General features: G+C 38.9%; 1 protein-coding gene across 10 annotated transcripts in view; it reads left to right on the top strand.

The window, feature by feature from the left end:
* Positions 1 to 13,132, top strand: part of RASAL2 (RAS protein activator like 2) — a 379,294-nt gene that overhangs the window by 302,197 nt on the left and 63,965 nt on the right. For all 10 annotated transcript variants that reach the window (XM_040446671.1, XM_040446672.1, XM_040446673.1 and 7 more), the window contains one exon: positions 8,457 to 8,566. In XM_040446671.1, the coding sequence (XP_040302605.1) occupies positions 8,457 to 8,566 (110 nt within the window). The remainder of the gene's footprint in view (positions 1 to 8,456; positions 8,567 to 13,132) is intronic.

Below are 13,132 nucleotides of genomic sequence, written 5' to 3'. Positions count from 1 at the left end.
ATAACATATAAAAGTTGAAAGTAGAAAGTTTGAAAAAATTTAACAGGAAGGTAATGATCAAAAGAAATCTGATATAACATTGTTTTATCATATGAAAATGAATCTCCTAAGACAAAGAATATTACTAGGGATAGAAAAGGTGTTTGCCCCCCCCAACAAATGTTAATATATCAATATGTTATATCATATTATAATAATTTTTAAAAACATGTCACATAACATATGTATTTTACTTTTATACTTTAATACAATCTAATAATATATCAATATGTTAATGTGGGTTAGATCTGATTAATGGGTATGGGTGTAATGTATGCGCTTTTGTTTTTTTTTTAAAGTTTCATAATAAATGTTTTACTTTGTTTAATAAAAGAGAATCATTGGATGTTTGTCAAAAATGCAGATCACTGTGCCCCACGCCCAGAAATTCTGATTTATCGTCAGCTCTGTGCTAGAAAAACAATTGTAATTTATTATAGGACCTTTTCTTTTTCCCTTTGATGATTTAATTTGCAAAACAAACCAACAAACCAACCCCAAATCCCTACTAGGGGGGAAATTACCCACACTGAAACTGTTAACTACAAAGCACTTTGCAACTGTTTGTTGTTTTGTTGTTACTCTTGTTACCTAGAGTTTCCCTCCCTCCTTGGACTTCCAATAACTGGAAGATGCGCTAAGGAAGTAAAATATGATGGCTGGAAAGCGGAGGTTAACGCCTTCAGTTACCCTTCCTTTTCCTTTCTCCTGTGAATTGTCTACAACTGGATTCTCGTGAACATTTTCTGAGCATCTGTAAGTTCCTCAGTTCCATTAAAAGGGGAAGGAAGGGAGTAATTGATATAGGACATAGCCCTTGTCAGGTCATTGCAATGCATAATACCGTGAACTGCTAAAGCACACAAATACATAGGAATGCATTTACTAATCAAACGAAAACTTTAAAAGCCAGAATGAGAACAGTTCTCGCCTGGGTCCTTTCTAGTTGACAAGGTGGCGTTTTCTTACTGTGCGTCATGTAATATTTTAAGGAACTGCTATTAAAAGTGCTTCAGTCGCCCAGATTTCCTTAATCCCTCGTGTGTCCACTGATAAGAAACAGTCTCACGCAGGATGAGAGCAGGCTCCTGCTGCGCATCACCGTGTGTTTGTGGGGAAGGTGATGGCGTGCTTCTCTGCCTCCACTTCTCCACGTCTTCAGGGAACGGCACGGCCGGGCTCCCGTTACCGCCACAGAGGCTTCTGGGAGCGGTTGCATAGCAGCAACTTTATTTCAGTTACAGTCGGGACCTGACAGCCAAGTCCGGTCTTCGGGGGTTACTCCAGTTTGTAGGTGGTGAACACCTTTTATCATTCTCCTCACACCAAGCTCCAGAGAAAGGCAACGTTTGGCTTTTCCTTTCCCTGGGCGGTTGCTAAGTGTAAGCCTTATTTTGGCAGAAAAGAGTGAGTACCGGCTAATTAAAGTACATCACTGTAGTCGTTATCAGTTGCTGTCTGACAATGTAGGTGTTAAAGTAAGCTTTTTACTGTTTTTCAGAGTTGTAAGTGGTAGCAACAGTGTTTCAGAAGAGGATTGGACAGGTAGGATTTGTTTTGAGGGTTTTAGTAGTGTGTTTTCAGGTAAGGATGAAATCAGTTTATTTGTAGTCTTTTCCTTTGTTTCCATGTATGCTATTGGATTTTAAAGTAAGCTTGTAGGAGCACCACGTACTCTTCACGTTCACATGAGACATAGACGTCCTAACTTAACGTGAAAGAGAGAAGCATTTTCCTCTCGACATCCATCTCTCTGTAAATTTCGTATTTGCATTTTTTTCTCTCAGTGACCATAGAGTCAGTTATACTTAAAAGTAATTTCAATAGGGTTTCCATTTCATGTCAGTTTAATTATGTAGATAGGAGCCCTAGGGGCAAATTTTTCTAAGTCAGATGTCACATTGGTGGGAGTTTTATTTTCTTTTTTCCCCTCATAGTTTTGAATTGTCATAGTGCATTTCTTCCTTTTTGTGGTATATGATTCTGTAATAAGATATGTGTAGAAATTAAATATAGCACCCACGGAGAATGTGCATTATAAATGCATTATATCCTAGTGCCCGGAGTATCTTGAAGAGGAATAAGAATGTGGAGAGTCAGGGTAGCATAGAGGTTAAAAAGCCAGGGTTCCGGACTCAGGCTGCCTGGGCTTGAGGTTGTCCTCTGCCTCCTGGCAGCTGTTTGACCTGGGAGAAGTCAGACACCTTCTGTGTATACCAGCTCTGGGTAGGGGATCTGCTGTTGGTGAAGAAAACAAACTGTTCACATGGCACACATTCTTGCTCAAAACCATGTTAAATCAGTACACATTTCTGTTTTCATAGGTAAAGTTAGTCCTCTCAGAAAAACAAATGGTTGCTTATTTGTGACTGCTTTGATGGGTCTCGTCTCTCACTGTTGCTTCCCTTAGAAATCAGAGTAAAAGGTAAGGTCCCGGGGTGCTGGGGTGCTGGGTGGCTCCGTCGGTTGAGCATCTGACTGCAGCTCAGGTCATGAGCCCGCGGGTTTGTGAGTTTGAGCCCCGCACCAGGCTGTCTGCTGTCAGAACAGAGCGCGCCTTGGATCCCCTCTATCTCCCTCTCTCTCTCTGCACCTCCCCGGCTCACGCTCATTTCTCTCTCAAAAATAAATAAACAGTGAGAAAAAAAAAAGTTAGGTCCTTACAGTGGCCTGCAGGATCTGCCCACCCACCTCACGACTGGGACCAGCACTGCTCCCTCTGTTTCCTCATTTCCCACAACCCTTCCCATTCCACTTCCTCCTCCCCAGCCGCACTGACTTCTTGGCTCTCCCCATACCGGGAGTTCTTCTGCCTTAAAGCCTTTGCCCATCCCATTCCTGTTGCCTGGAATGCTTTTCCCTTCTGAGATCTGAGGCTCTCGCCCGTCAAATCTTTAGCCAGTGTAATCTTTCTCCATAAGGCCTGTCATGGCCACTTTATATTCCCAGCTCTTCACATGGCTCTATTTTTCTGTAGCCCTTGTCTTTTACTAATTTCTTACGTCCTTTGTTTATTGTCTGTCTCCTTCCACTAATGTATGAAGCTTAATGAAGGCAAAGATTTTTGTTTGTTTTGTTCACTGATCGAGCTCAGGTGCCTCAAGCATGTGGCCAATAAACGGTGGTCAGTAAGTATGTGAATGAATGAAACTTTTTGCATGTTAGCAGAATACTGGGTTTAAATCCTGACTCCTCATCTATAAACTGTGTTACCTAAAGCAAGCTGCTGAATACCTATTTTGCGGAGTCATTGCGCCGACTAAACAGTATTGGAACTACTAGAAAGCACTTAGCAGTGCTTCATATCCAGGAAGCCTTCAGTAAGTTCGTTCGGTCAACGAATGTTAATTGAGCACTTAGGATGTACCAGGTATCCCTGTAGGTACTGGCATCTGCCACTGAACAAAACGGCCCAAATCCCTGCCATTTGTGGAACTTCTTTCTAGTTTCCTTCCCTTCCTTTGATGTGGTAGTTTCTAAGAGGAAAAGCCATGATTCCATCTCGCCTACCCAGTAGTCTCTCTCCCTAGACTCAGATGAAGTTAATACTTATAGGTACCCATTTTCCATTATTTTAAAAGTGCTTTTCCGTTCAGTTATCTTATTCTCTGGAATGGCCCTAGGAAGAGGCTTTTTTTATTCCTCGTTTGACAGGTAAGAAGTCTGAAGCTTGGAAGTTGCAACTTACTCAAAGTCACTCAATAGGAGAAATTGGAGCTAGAATTTGAAGCCACACTTTGATTCAGAGTTGCCCGCTCTTTCTGCAGTGGCACTTGTCTCGAAAACTCCACAGTGGCTCTTACTCATTTCACTGCCCATTTTATTTCAGTTCCGTTGATATTTATTGAACCCCTACCAAGTGCCTGGTATCGGACCTGCCCTGGGAAGGCAAAGATTGTGTAGTCCCCGCCCTGAGGAGTTCAGCGTTTAGAGGGAGGGCTGTTGACACATAAGTGGACCTGCCGTGTGCTAAATGTAAGGCTAGCTGTATGTTGTAATTGGATTCCTCTGAAGCACAGAGAATGGCCACCTCATCTAGAGCCAGGTGGTACATGTCACAAAAGACACGCTGGAAGATCTCCTGCCTTAGCTGAGTCTGAAAGGATGACTTAGCCAGGGAAGAGGGAGGGATATGAGCCGTAGCAGAGATGCATGGTGAGTGTAGAGACTTACAGGCTTCTAGGGTTGCTGGAGGGTAAAGTACGAAGCAGGGAATGACCAGGAATCAGCCTAGGGTATTTAGTAGCTACCAGGGGATACCATAAGGCAAAACTCTTACCCGGCCCCCTCTTGGTACCTTTAGGTCAGGTGTCCATCCTTGGTCCGGTTAGCTATAGTCAGGCCGAAGAACCGCTTGGTGCAAAGGATAGTGATCTGTGCTTAAGGAATCGCTCAGAAGGGGCAGTGGGCAAGTGTGCATGCCATACACTCTGAGGTTTCCTAGGAGGGGTAGTGTCATTGGAAGGCTGGCTCACTGCGTAGTTGGTCCAAGACAGAGGCATAGTAGAAGCTGGGACTAGTGTGGAGATGGCGAGTTTTTAGTGGCATCCATTCAACTCACTATGTGATCTCCCTGAACATGTGGGAGACCACATGGCTGAATAGACTGACACCAGACCAACCTTTATAGCCTCAGCTAAACAATATGTTCAGTGAAAACCATGTTTCAGTTATATCAAGGAGATAAAAACAGAATGAAATATTACTGACCACTCTGGGCTGTCTTCAAATTTCCCTTACCTGTATTCCCATAACAACCATAATTTCACATATATATTGAGTGCTTACTACAGTTTAGACACTGTGGCAGATGTTAAGATAGGTATAGCATTACCCCTTTCCTCGAAAGTTTAAGGGCCAATGGGAGCGACAATTATGCATTAATAGGTGGACAATCCACCTTTCCAACCTTACTTCTCACTACTCCTAATCATATACTGGCCAGACTGAGTCCACCTAAGGGGCACCCGTGTTGTTCTTTGCCAGTTCTTTACATGGCTCCATTTTTCTGTAGCCCTTTCTCCTGTGGTGCTGCCTTGCTCCTCAGCAACCCCCAAACCTAGATCCTGTCTACTCATCAGGACCTAGCATATTGCACTTCTTCTATATAACTTCTCCTTATTTCTCTGGATGATACAACCTCTTCTTTCTCTGAAATCCTGAAATTGTTTCCTATGTACCTCTCTAACTTAATACCATATTATCAATTCTAAGATGTGTATTTTCTCACATTTTAACATCTCTGTAAGTTATTCTTCTAAGACACTCGGTTTGTCATCAACATTCTTGAAAGACCACATGATAATATTCTGTGGAAAAACATGAACAACTACTCTAAGTCAAAAAGTAGTTCAGAAGAATGAAGAAGCTAGTTTATTTTGCATTTATTCTTTTTATGTGTACACTATATATGTATACATATATATGTGTACACACTTTTTATGCACTATATGATAAAAACCTGCCTAAGTAAGTCTTTGAAAAACTTTCTTGATACAAAATAAAAGTTCTAAGAGATTAGGCATCATGTTATAGTTTAATTGGCAGCTTTTTTCTTAGTGTACATAAAATAATAGTGTGACTTAACAATCATTGGTGTCCTAGATTCAAAGAAATATGATAGTTAATTTTTATTTTGTTGATTAAATATGCCAGACATTGAGAACACTTACCTCCCTAATTGTGTCATATATATTTATATATATATATAGTTTCCAAATCCCATATTAAACTATAAGCTCTTTGGGGACAGAGTTTGTGTTTATTTTGGCTTTGATTCCCTTACAATACTTGGTATGGTACTTTATGACAAATAGACATAAAACAAATATTTACTAAATAAGTGGATTAAAACAAGAAGTATTGTATAGTAAGTGCCACAAAAAGATAAAGTACCGTGTGAGCAAACATCTGCCAGTATATGTTCTCACTTAACTGCCTGACTGTAGTTTTGTTAGAAATATATTTACATATGGCATTTGGGCAGGTCCTTGAGCCAAATCTCAACTTAGGCCAGTGGCTTTTGAATCAACCATACACAATCCTAATAGAATCCTATAAACTCTAGGTCCTTTTTGCAGACCACATTTCTGAGCAAATGTGGTGACTCATCTTGATTAAATCATGGTAAGTAGTAAATAAAGCCTTTGCCTTGGAGAACAAATGACAGTGACTTTCCCTAACTACAACGCTAAGATTGTACAGAAGACCAGACAAATGCCCGTCCCTAAGAAATACAGTGCTTCCGGGGGCCCCAGCTGACTCAGTACAGCATGCACTTAAAAATAAAATCTTATGGGGCGCCTGGGTGGCGCAGTCGGTTAAGCGTCCGACTTCAGCCAGGTCACGATCTCGCGGTCCGTGAGTTCGAGCCCCGCGTCAGGCTCTGGGCTGATGGCTCGGAGCCTGGAGCCTGCTTCCGATTCTGTGTCTCCCTCTCTCTCTGCCCCTCCCCCGTTCATGCTCTGTCTCTCTCTAAGAAAAAAAAAATAAAATAAAATAAAATAAAATAAAATAAAATAAAATAAAATAAAATCTTAAAAAAATATATATAGTACTTAAAAAATTTTTTTGTTTTCTTGTTTTCTTTCTTCCAGTCAACCTCTATGCTCCTATAATAAAAAACTGCCTAGGGAATTTTTACCCTTATTCTTTGGGCTACAAGAATAACAAGAAATAACGTCTAAGTGTTTTTTTCAGGCAGCTAGATGGTTTTACTTCTGATTCAAATAAGTTTGTTTCCATTTTTCTCTAATGGAAGGAGCAATGCCTGTGTGTTTGCAAAATACATGGCGTGGGTAACCGCTGTGGTAGTCCACATTACTGTTCACCAAATATTTCCAGTTTTCTTTCTGGATACGTGATACAATTATAGATCCTTTCCCCACAAAAATTAGGCACGGTCGTGTGACTTTTTTGTCCGATGAAATGAGACCAGAAGTGACATGAAGCTTTAAGAACTAGTACATAATTTGTCACATTTCCTTTATCCTCCTGAAGCAGGTATAGATGCACAGAGAAGGAGCCTGCCTTAGCCTAAGTCCCTGAGTGAGGGCAGCACAGAGCCAAGCCCCCATCTCTGTTAGTTGACCTGCTCATAGATAGGCATGTTACACGTCTCATACTACTTAGATTGTGAGTGTATTAGATAAACGTAATCCCGAGTATCTTGATTAATACAGTCTTCAGCCAAAACAGTAGGCTTTGGTGATAACTAAAAGAGTATAAAAGATTTGGCGTGCTGATCTTGACCCCGTATTTCTTTTTCTTCCTGATGGAAATGCTTACTGTACATAACCCCTACAGGACAGTATTCATCTCAAGGTGATTAGAGTCATTTTCCCAGCATTAACATACTTTTCTTTGAATTACAACTTTTTCTCAAGACCTAAGATGTCCTTTCATCTGCCAACAATAGAATTATTACTTGAAACTAGTGGCTATCATCATTCATGCGTGCATTTGTTCTATTATTCAACACACTTTTATTGGCTGCTGATTGTTTAGTAGGTGCTAAGACTAGGAAAATATTCAAGGAGCTCTAGATTGGTGAAAGTGGCAGGAGGGAGGCAGTGGTCAAAAACTATAAAATGCTTTGTTCTCCTGAAGTCTAGATGTTTCAACGGTTTCATAAATGACATTTCATTTATGAAATATTTCACATTTCATTTTAAGATAGTTTACCTACATTTGAAACTGAAGTTTACAAATAACATATTCAAGGTGACATAGACCAAATTTTAACAACTTTTGAGACCACCAACGTATTACCTTGTACTAATTACATAACTTTTTTTTTTTTTTTTTTTTTTGGTTTGAGTGTTTTATTTTTGGTTTTGGAGGTTTTTTGGCAGCTCTTAGTATAAAGCTTCTTCTCTTCTCAGTATCAGCATATTCTTTAAAATTCCTTTAATGTCCTAAGTACCTTCTCACCTCAGGGCTCTTGCATATGCTATTCTCGTTTCCTGTTTTCTCTTGATTTAGTTCAGGAAATTAATTACCAGATGCCTTTTCTATTGAATTGCCTCATAGAAAGGAGTATGTATATTTTTCTGTTACCTTGTTTTGTTTTTAAAAATCTGTTATCAAAATTAGATGTTTCTCTACCATAGCTGGTATAGAAACTAAGAGACAAGAAGTTAAGTGTTATCAAAAAGTATAATTATCCCAATTATCCTAGAAGAAAAAACAAATTTGTTCCATTACCAGGTAGTTTCAAGCAACTATTGTTTATAAATTAAAAAATTAAAAGCTGGATTATTTTTTTGGTCTCCATTATAAAATGGGCATTTTGTAGGGCATTAAATTTTTTTGGTCTCCATTATAACATTCTTTTGAAAAGCGGTACAAAGCAGTAAGAAGACAGCAAGGCACTATCATGGTTTTCTCTCCCATCACTTTCTGCCTTTTCGTTCTAGGGGTTCTTCAGCAAGCGCCTGAAAGGCTCCATCAAGAGGACCAAAAGCCAATCAAAGCTTGACAGAAACACGAGCTTTCGGCTTCCATCCCTTCGTAACACAGATGACAGGTAGGAAGTTAACTTGCTTGAAGCAGGAAAAGCAGTGTGGTTTTTTTGTTTTTAAACGGAAAAAGCAGTTCTACAGTGGGTTTTGATAAGGCATTTTTGGCCTTCTCTAACTTTTGGAAAGATCTAATACTACAATTGACTCATTTTGTCTGCGGGGTTTTTTTGTTTGTTGTTTTTTGTTTCTTTGTTTTTTGTCTTGCTCATATTGAGGCAATTTACAAAGTGTTGACTCAAATGCCCAGCCAGTTTAAGAATCTTATAATATTGGAAATTAAGAGCGAATTGAAATGCTGTTTCTGTAGAATCAAACTCTAGTGGTTGGAGATGTATCTTTCTTTTGTAAAATGACGGACGATAGGGATGATGATGGTGACAGTAGCAAACATGTTCTGAGCACTGAACCAGACACTTTATATGCATTATCTTGTTCAATCTTTATAGTAACCCTGTAAGATATTCTTATCACCACTTTGTAGATGAAGAATCTGAGGCACAGAGAGATTAAGTAATCTTGCCCAAGGTCATAGAGCTCAGTAAAAAGCAAAAATGGAATTTGAACTTGAGCAATTTGGCTCAAGTCCGTGCTGTTCCCTGCTGCATTGTTCTTTGTGTACAGCATATGGAACCAGTTGTCTTGGTTTACAGTCACACCTAGAAGACCTGAATGAAAAGGAATATTTTGATTCTTAGGACTGTCAGCTTGAGTAACCCTCAAATGCGTAGCTCACTAGGGACAACAACCTTCTAAAATGATTGAATGTGAGGGGCGCCTGGGTGGCTCGGTTGGTTAAGCGTCCGACTTCGGCTCGGGTCATGATCTCACGGTCCGTGAGTTCGAGCCCCGCGTCAGGCTCTGTGCTGACAGCTCGGAGCCTGGAGACCGTTTCAGATTCTGTGTCTCCCTCTCTCTCTGCCCCTCCCCTGTTCATGCTCTGTCTCTCTCTGTCTCAAAAATAAATAAACGTTAAAAAAAAATAAAAAGTAAGTAAATAAATGAATAAAATCGTTGAATGTGCACCAGGACACATTGTTCAAAATTTAGGAAATGGTGCTGCTTGCTGTATCCTGACACATCACCACCATCACTAACATTTATCGAATGCCTACTATGTGCCAAGCATTTTTAATGTAGTTTCTCGTGTAATATAACCTTAGATATTTTTATTATCCTCATTTTACAGATGAGGAACTAAGGCAAAAGAGATTGAGAAACTTGCCCAAGGTCACACAGCTAGTAAGGAGTGGAGTATGTCTGCCTTTTGTATTTGATACTCTTAATGTATACTGGGTTTTTTTTCCTTTCACTAAGTCCATTATTTTCAGTTACCCACATTACAAATAAAGATTACAGTCTCTGTAATGGCAGATTATAGATTTGCCAGGCAGAAAATTACTCTTCTTTTTTATAGATGAAGTAAGTTGTCCCCCATCCTGACTTGATGAGAGACTACTGCTATATCAGCTCTTCTTGTCCCCGAACCCCTTTAGAGTTACTCTGTGAAATTTGCCACTCTGTCCAATTTACCGTGTAATTGCATTGTTAATCATCTCCTTCACACCTCTTTGTTTTAAGGTAACCAAAAAAAAGCTGATTTTTGCCTTTCCTATTTTTTTCTTCCTATTATTTTACAACTTCCATCATTCTAAGAATTAAAAACGTTTTCTAAATAAGTCTCAAGAAAATGGAGTGACTTTTTTTTTTTTCCAGAATATTGGCTTTTAAGAACAGCGATGTCGTGCAGCCTCTAAAATACCCCCCATCCAGTAGCCACTGCCTTAAACTCTGCAGCATTATGCATATACATGGGAGATGAGAGATTTTTTTATAGGCGCACTTTATTTTGTAAACTTGCACTAAATTTCACTTTAATTTCACAGTGTGCCCTCCCATTCCATTTTGCTTTAGGTAACCTAAAAGAATGCTTGGGTTGAGTTACTAAGAGATTGTACTCTCCTCAAGTCTCTGATCCTGCTGTTATACAGCTAGTGTACTTCAGCCTTTCCAGTGACCTAAATCCATCATGTGGGCCTGCCTCGCTGTCCTGCTTCAGTCAGTGGTAGTATCTTTGTGTCTCAAATACAGCATAATAAAAAGGGGCTCATTAATCTCAAATATTTGTATTTTTCAAATCCACTTGAATTATAAAAGTTTCCCAAACAGAAATTTTTCAAAAACTTTATTTTTCCCACACAGTGATATACTCACTAGAGTTTGGATGTATTACAGTTTAAGAAAAAGACAAAAACAGGCTCTTTTGTCTTCAGATCATCTGGAGATGCAGGTAAATACAACTGAGGTACCAGATATTATCTTTTCACTTCTTCTATGAGTTCTTTGAATTGGTGCCCTTATAGGTGTGACCAAAGATTCTTTCAAAGACCCTGGTTTTCTTGGGTTGTGTTCATCAATTGCCAAAGTCCGGCCATTTCATCCAAAATGGTATATAGTGTCTAAATCTCAGTAGCAGAGCGTTTCTGTTCTTATATCAAATCCATAGAAACTCTAGGCAAACCTAGTAACCAGCCCTTTTTTTCAGTTTTTAAATTGTGCAGTAAAATACATGTCTTTGTTTTAAAAAGTGTTAGTACATAAATACAGATCAAAAGCTGAAGTCGCCCTTCACCTTCCCCAGCGCCCCCTATAAATAACATCATTAACAGTTTGTATATTTTCAAACCACTTTAAAAATCCATACACATGGAGCACCTGGGTAGCTCAGTCAGTTGGGCATTCAGCTCCTGATTTCGGCTCAGGTCATGGTCTCGCAGTTCATGGGTTCCGGCCCCATGTGGGGCTGACAGTGCAGAGTCCGCTGGGGATTTTCTCTCTCCTCCTCTCTCACTCTGCCCCACTCCCACTCATGTGTGCTTGCTCGCTCTCTCTCTCTCTCTCTCTCTCTCTCAAATAAACTTTAAAAAAAATTTTTTAAATACATATATATGTTTTACTTATTTTCATATGCGATGGGATCATATTACACATTTTTTTGTGACTAACTTTTCAGTATATTTTGGGCAACTTTTATGTCAGTACGTGTAAATCTACATTATTTTAACAGCCATCTTCTTCGTATGCTAGTTTTTTGTAACATATATTTCACTTCTGTGTGGATATTTTAACTGTTTCCCTCCGTGGGGCACAAAATACAGATGTAATGGACATCTTTGAACATACACGTTTTTTATCCTTATGTGATTAAGTCAGATTTCTGAAGTAGAACTACCAGGTAGAGTAGATGCACGTAATCAAATTGTCCTTCAAAAAAGCTATAGCAATTATCATTTCCACCAACAGATTAGGATTACTTTTATCTTTTAAACAGCATTGTACATTGAGTCGATATGATGGAATAAATAGTAATCATAAACACCTACATGGCATTTACAATGTGCTAAGACCCTGTTCTAAGCATTTTATATAAGCTAACTCATTTGATCATCACAGCCATCCCATGAGGTAGTTACTGTAATGACCTCATTTTGAAGATGAGAAAACTGAGGCACAGAAATTACGAAATTACACAAGGTTAGAAAATGGCAGAACTATGTTTCGAATCCAAGAAGTCTGTCTCTAGAGTCCACAGTCTTAAACTTTATGCTATACTGCTTCTCAAAAAAAAGTGAGTGAAGGAGGATGTAGTTTTTTGTTTTAATTTGTGTCTGCCTAATGTCTAATAAGTTGAATGAATATCTTTTCACTTATTCTATGACTTGTTTACTTATTGCTTTGCTCATTTTTCTACTGCACTATTTTGTCTTTTTTTTTTTTTTTTTTTTTTTTTTTGCTAGGGATCATAAGCCACTATTATGCATGTTGCTAAAATTTTTCCTCTGGTCTGTTTCTTATCTTTTAAAAATCATGTCCCTAAATTATATAGAAGTTTTAGATCTTCATTTGGTCTGACATGCCCATCTTTTTCTTTGTGGCTTACCTGGCCAAATTTGACCAGAACACTGAAAAAGCCAGGGATCTGTTTCTCATTACATTTCTCATTACGATGCTGTGCAAATCACTTTATCTCTCCACCCCCCTTTCAAAAGGAAGAGAGATTCTATCTACAGGTATCAGAGAATAATGTAGTAGTGATCAAGATATGTGGCATTCTTCAAGGTTTTTGATTACCACAAAACTTATCTGTACTCATAGCATTTTAAGAAGATAAAATTATTCTCATGAGGTCTAAGTTACTACTTTAAGATGGCAGAGACACGGTTTTAAATGAGTTTTCCTACATATGACAAGTAAGCTTTTCTGTGTAAAATACCATAGAGTATTTTAACATGCAGACTTGATTGATCTAAAAGATCCTCATGGCCCCAGGCTCATCTCGCCAATGATCTACTGTTTACAAACACTGCTGTAAGGCTGTGGTTGAATTTGGTATCAGTGTTGCTTTTTGGATCAATCTCTAATAATCCTTAAACTAAGAATTTCCTTTGTGAAGTTGTGGGGCACAGGTATAAAAAGTGAAGCTTTGACAATATTTCTAAAAACTAAATTTCTTCTTTTTTTTAATGTTTATTCTCGGGGGAGAGAGAGAGAAAACACAAGTGGGGGAGGGGCAG

Source organism: Herpailurus yagouaroundi, unplaced genomic scaffold (genome assembly GCF_014898765.1).
Source record: "Herpailurus yagouaroundi ecotype Mexico unplaced genomic scaffold, PumYag 195, whole genome shotgun sequence".
NCBI lineage: Eukaryota > Metazoa > Chordata > Mammalia > Carnivora > Felidae > Herpailurus > Herpailurus yagouaroundi.
The sequence above is the reverse complement of the archived record's forward strand: the minus strand, read 5'-3'. Positions and strand labels throughout refer to the sequence as shown.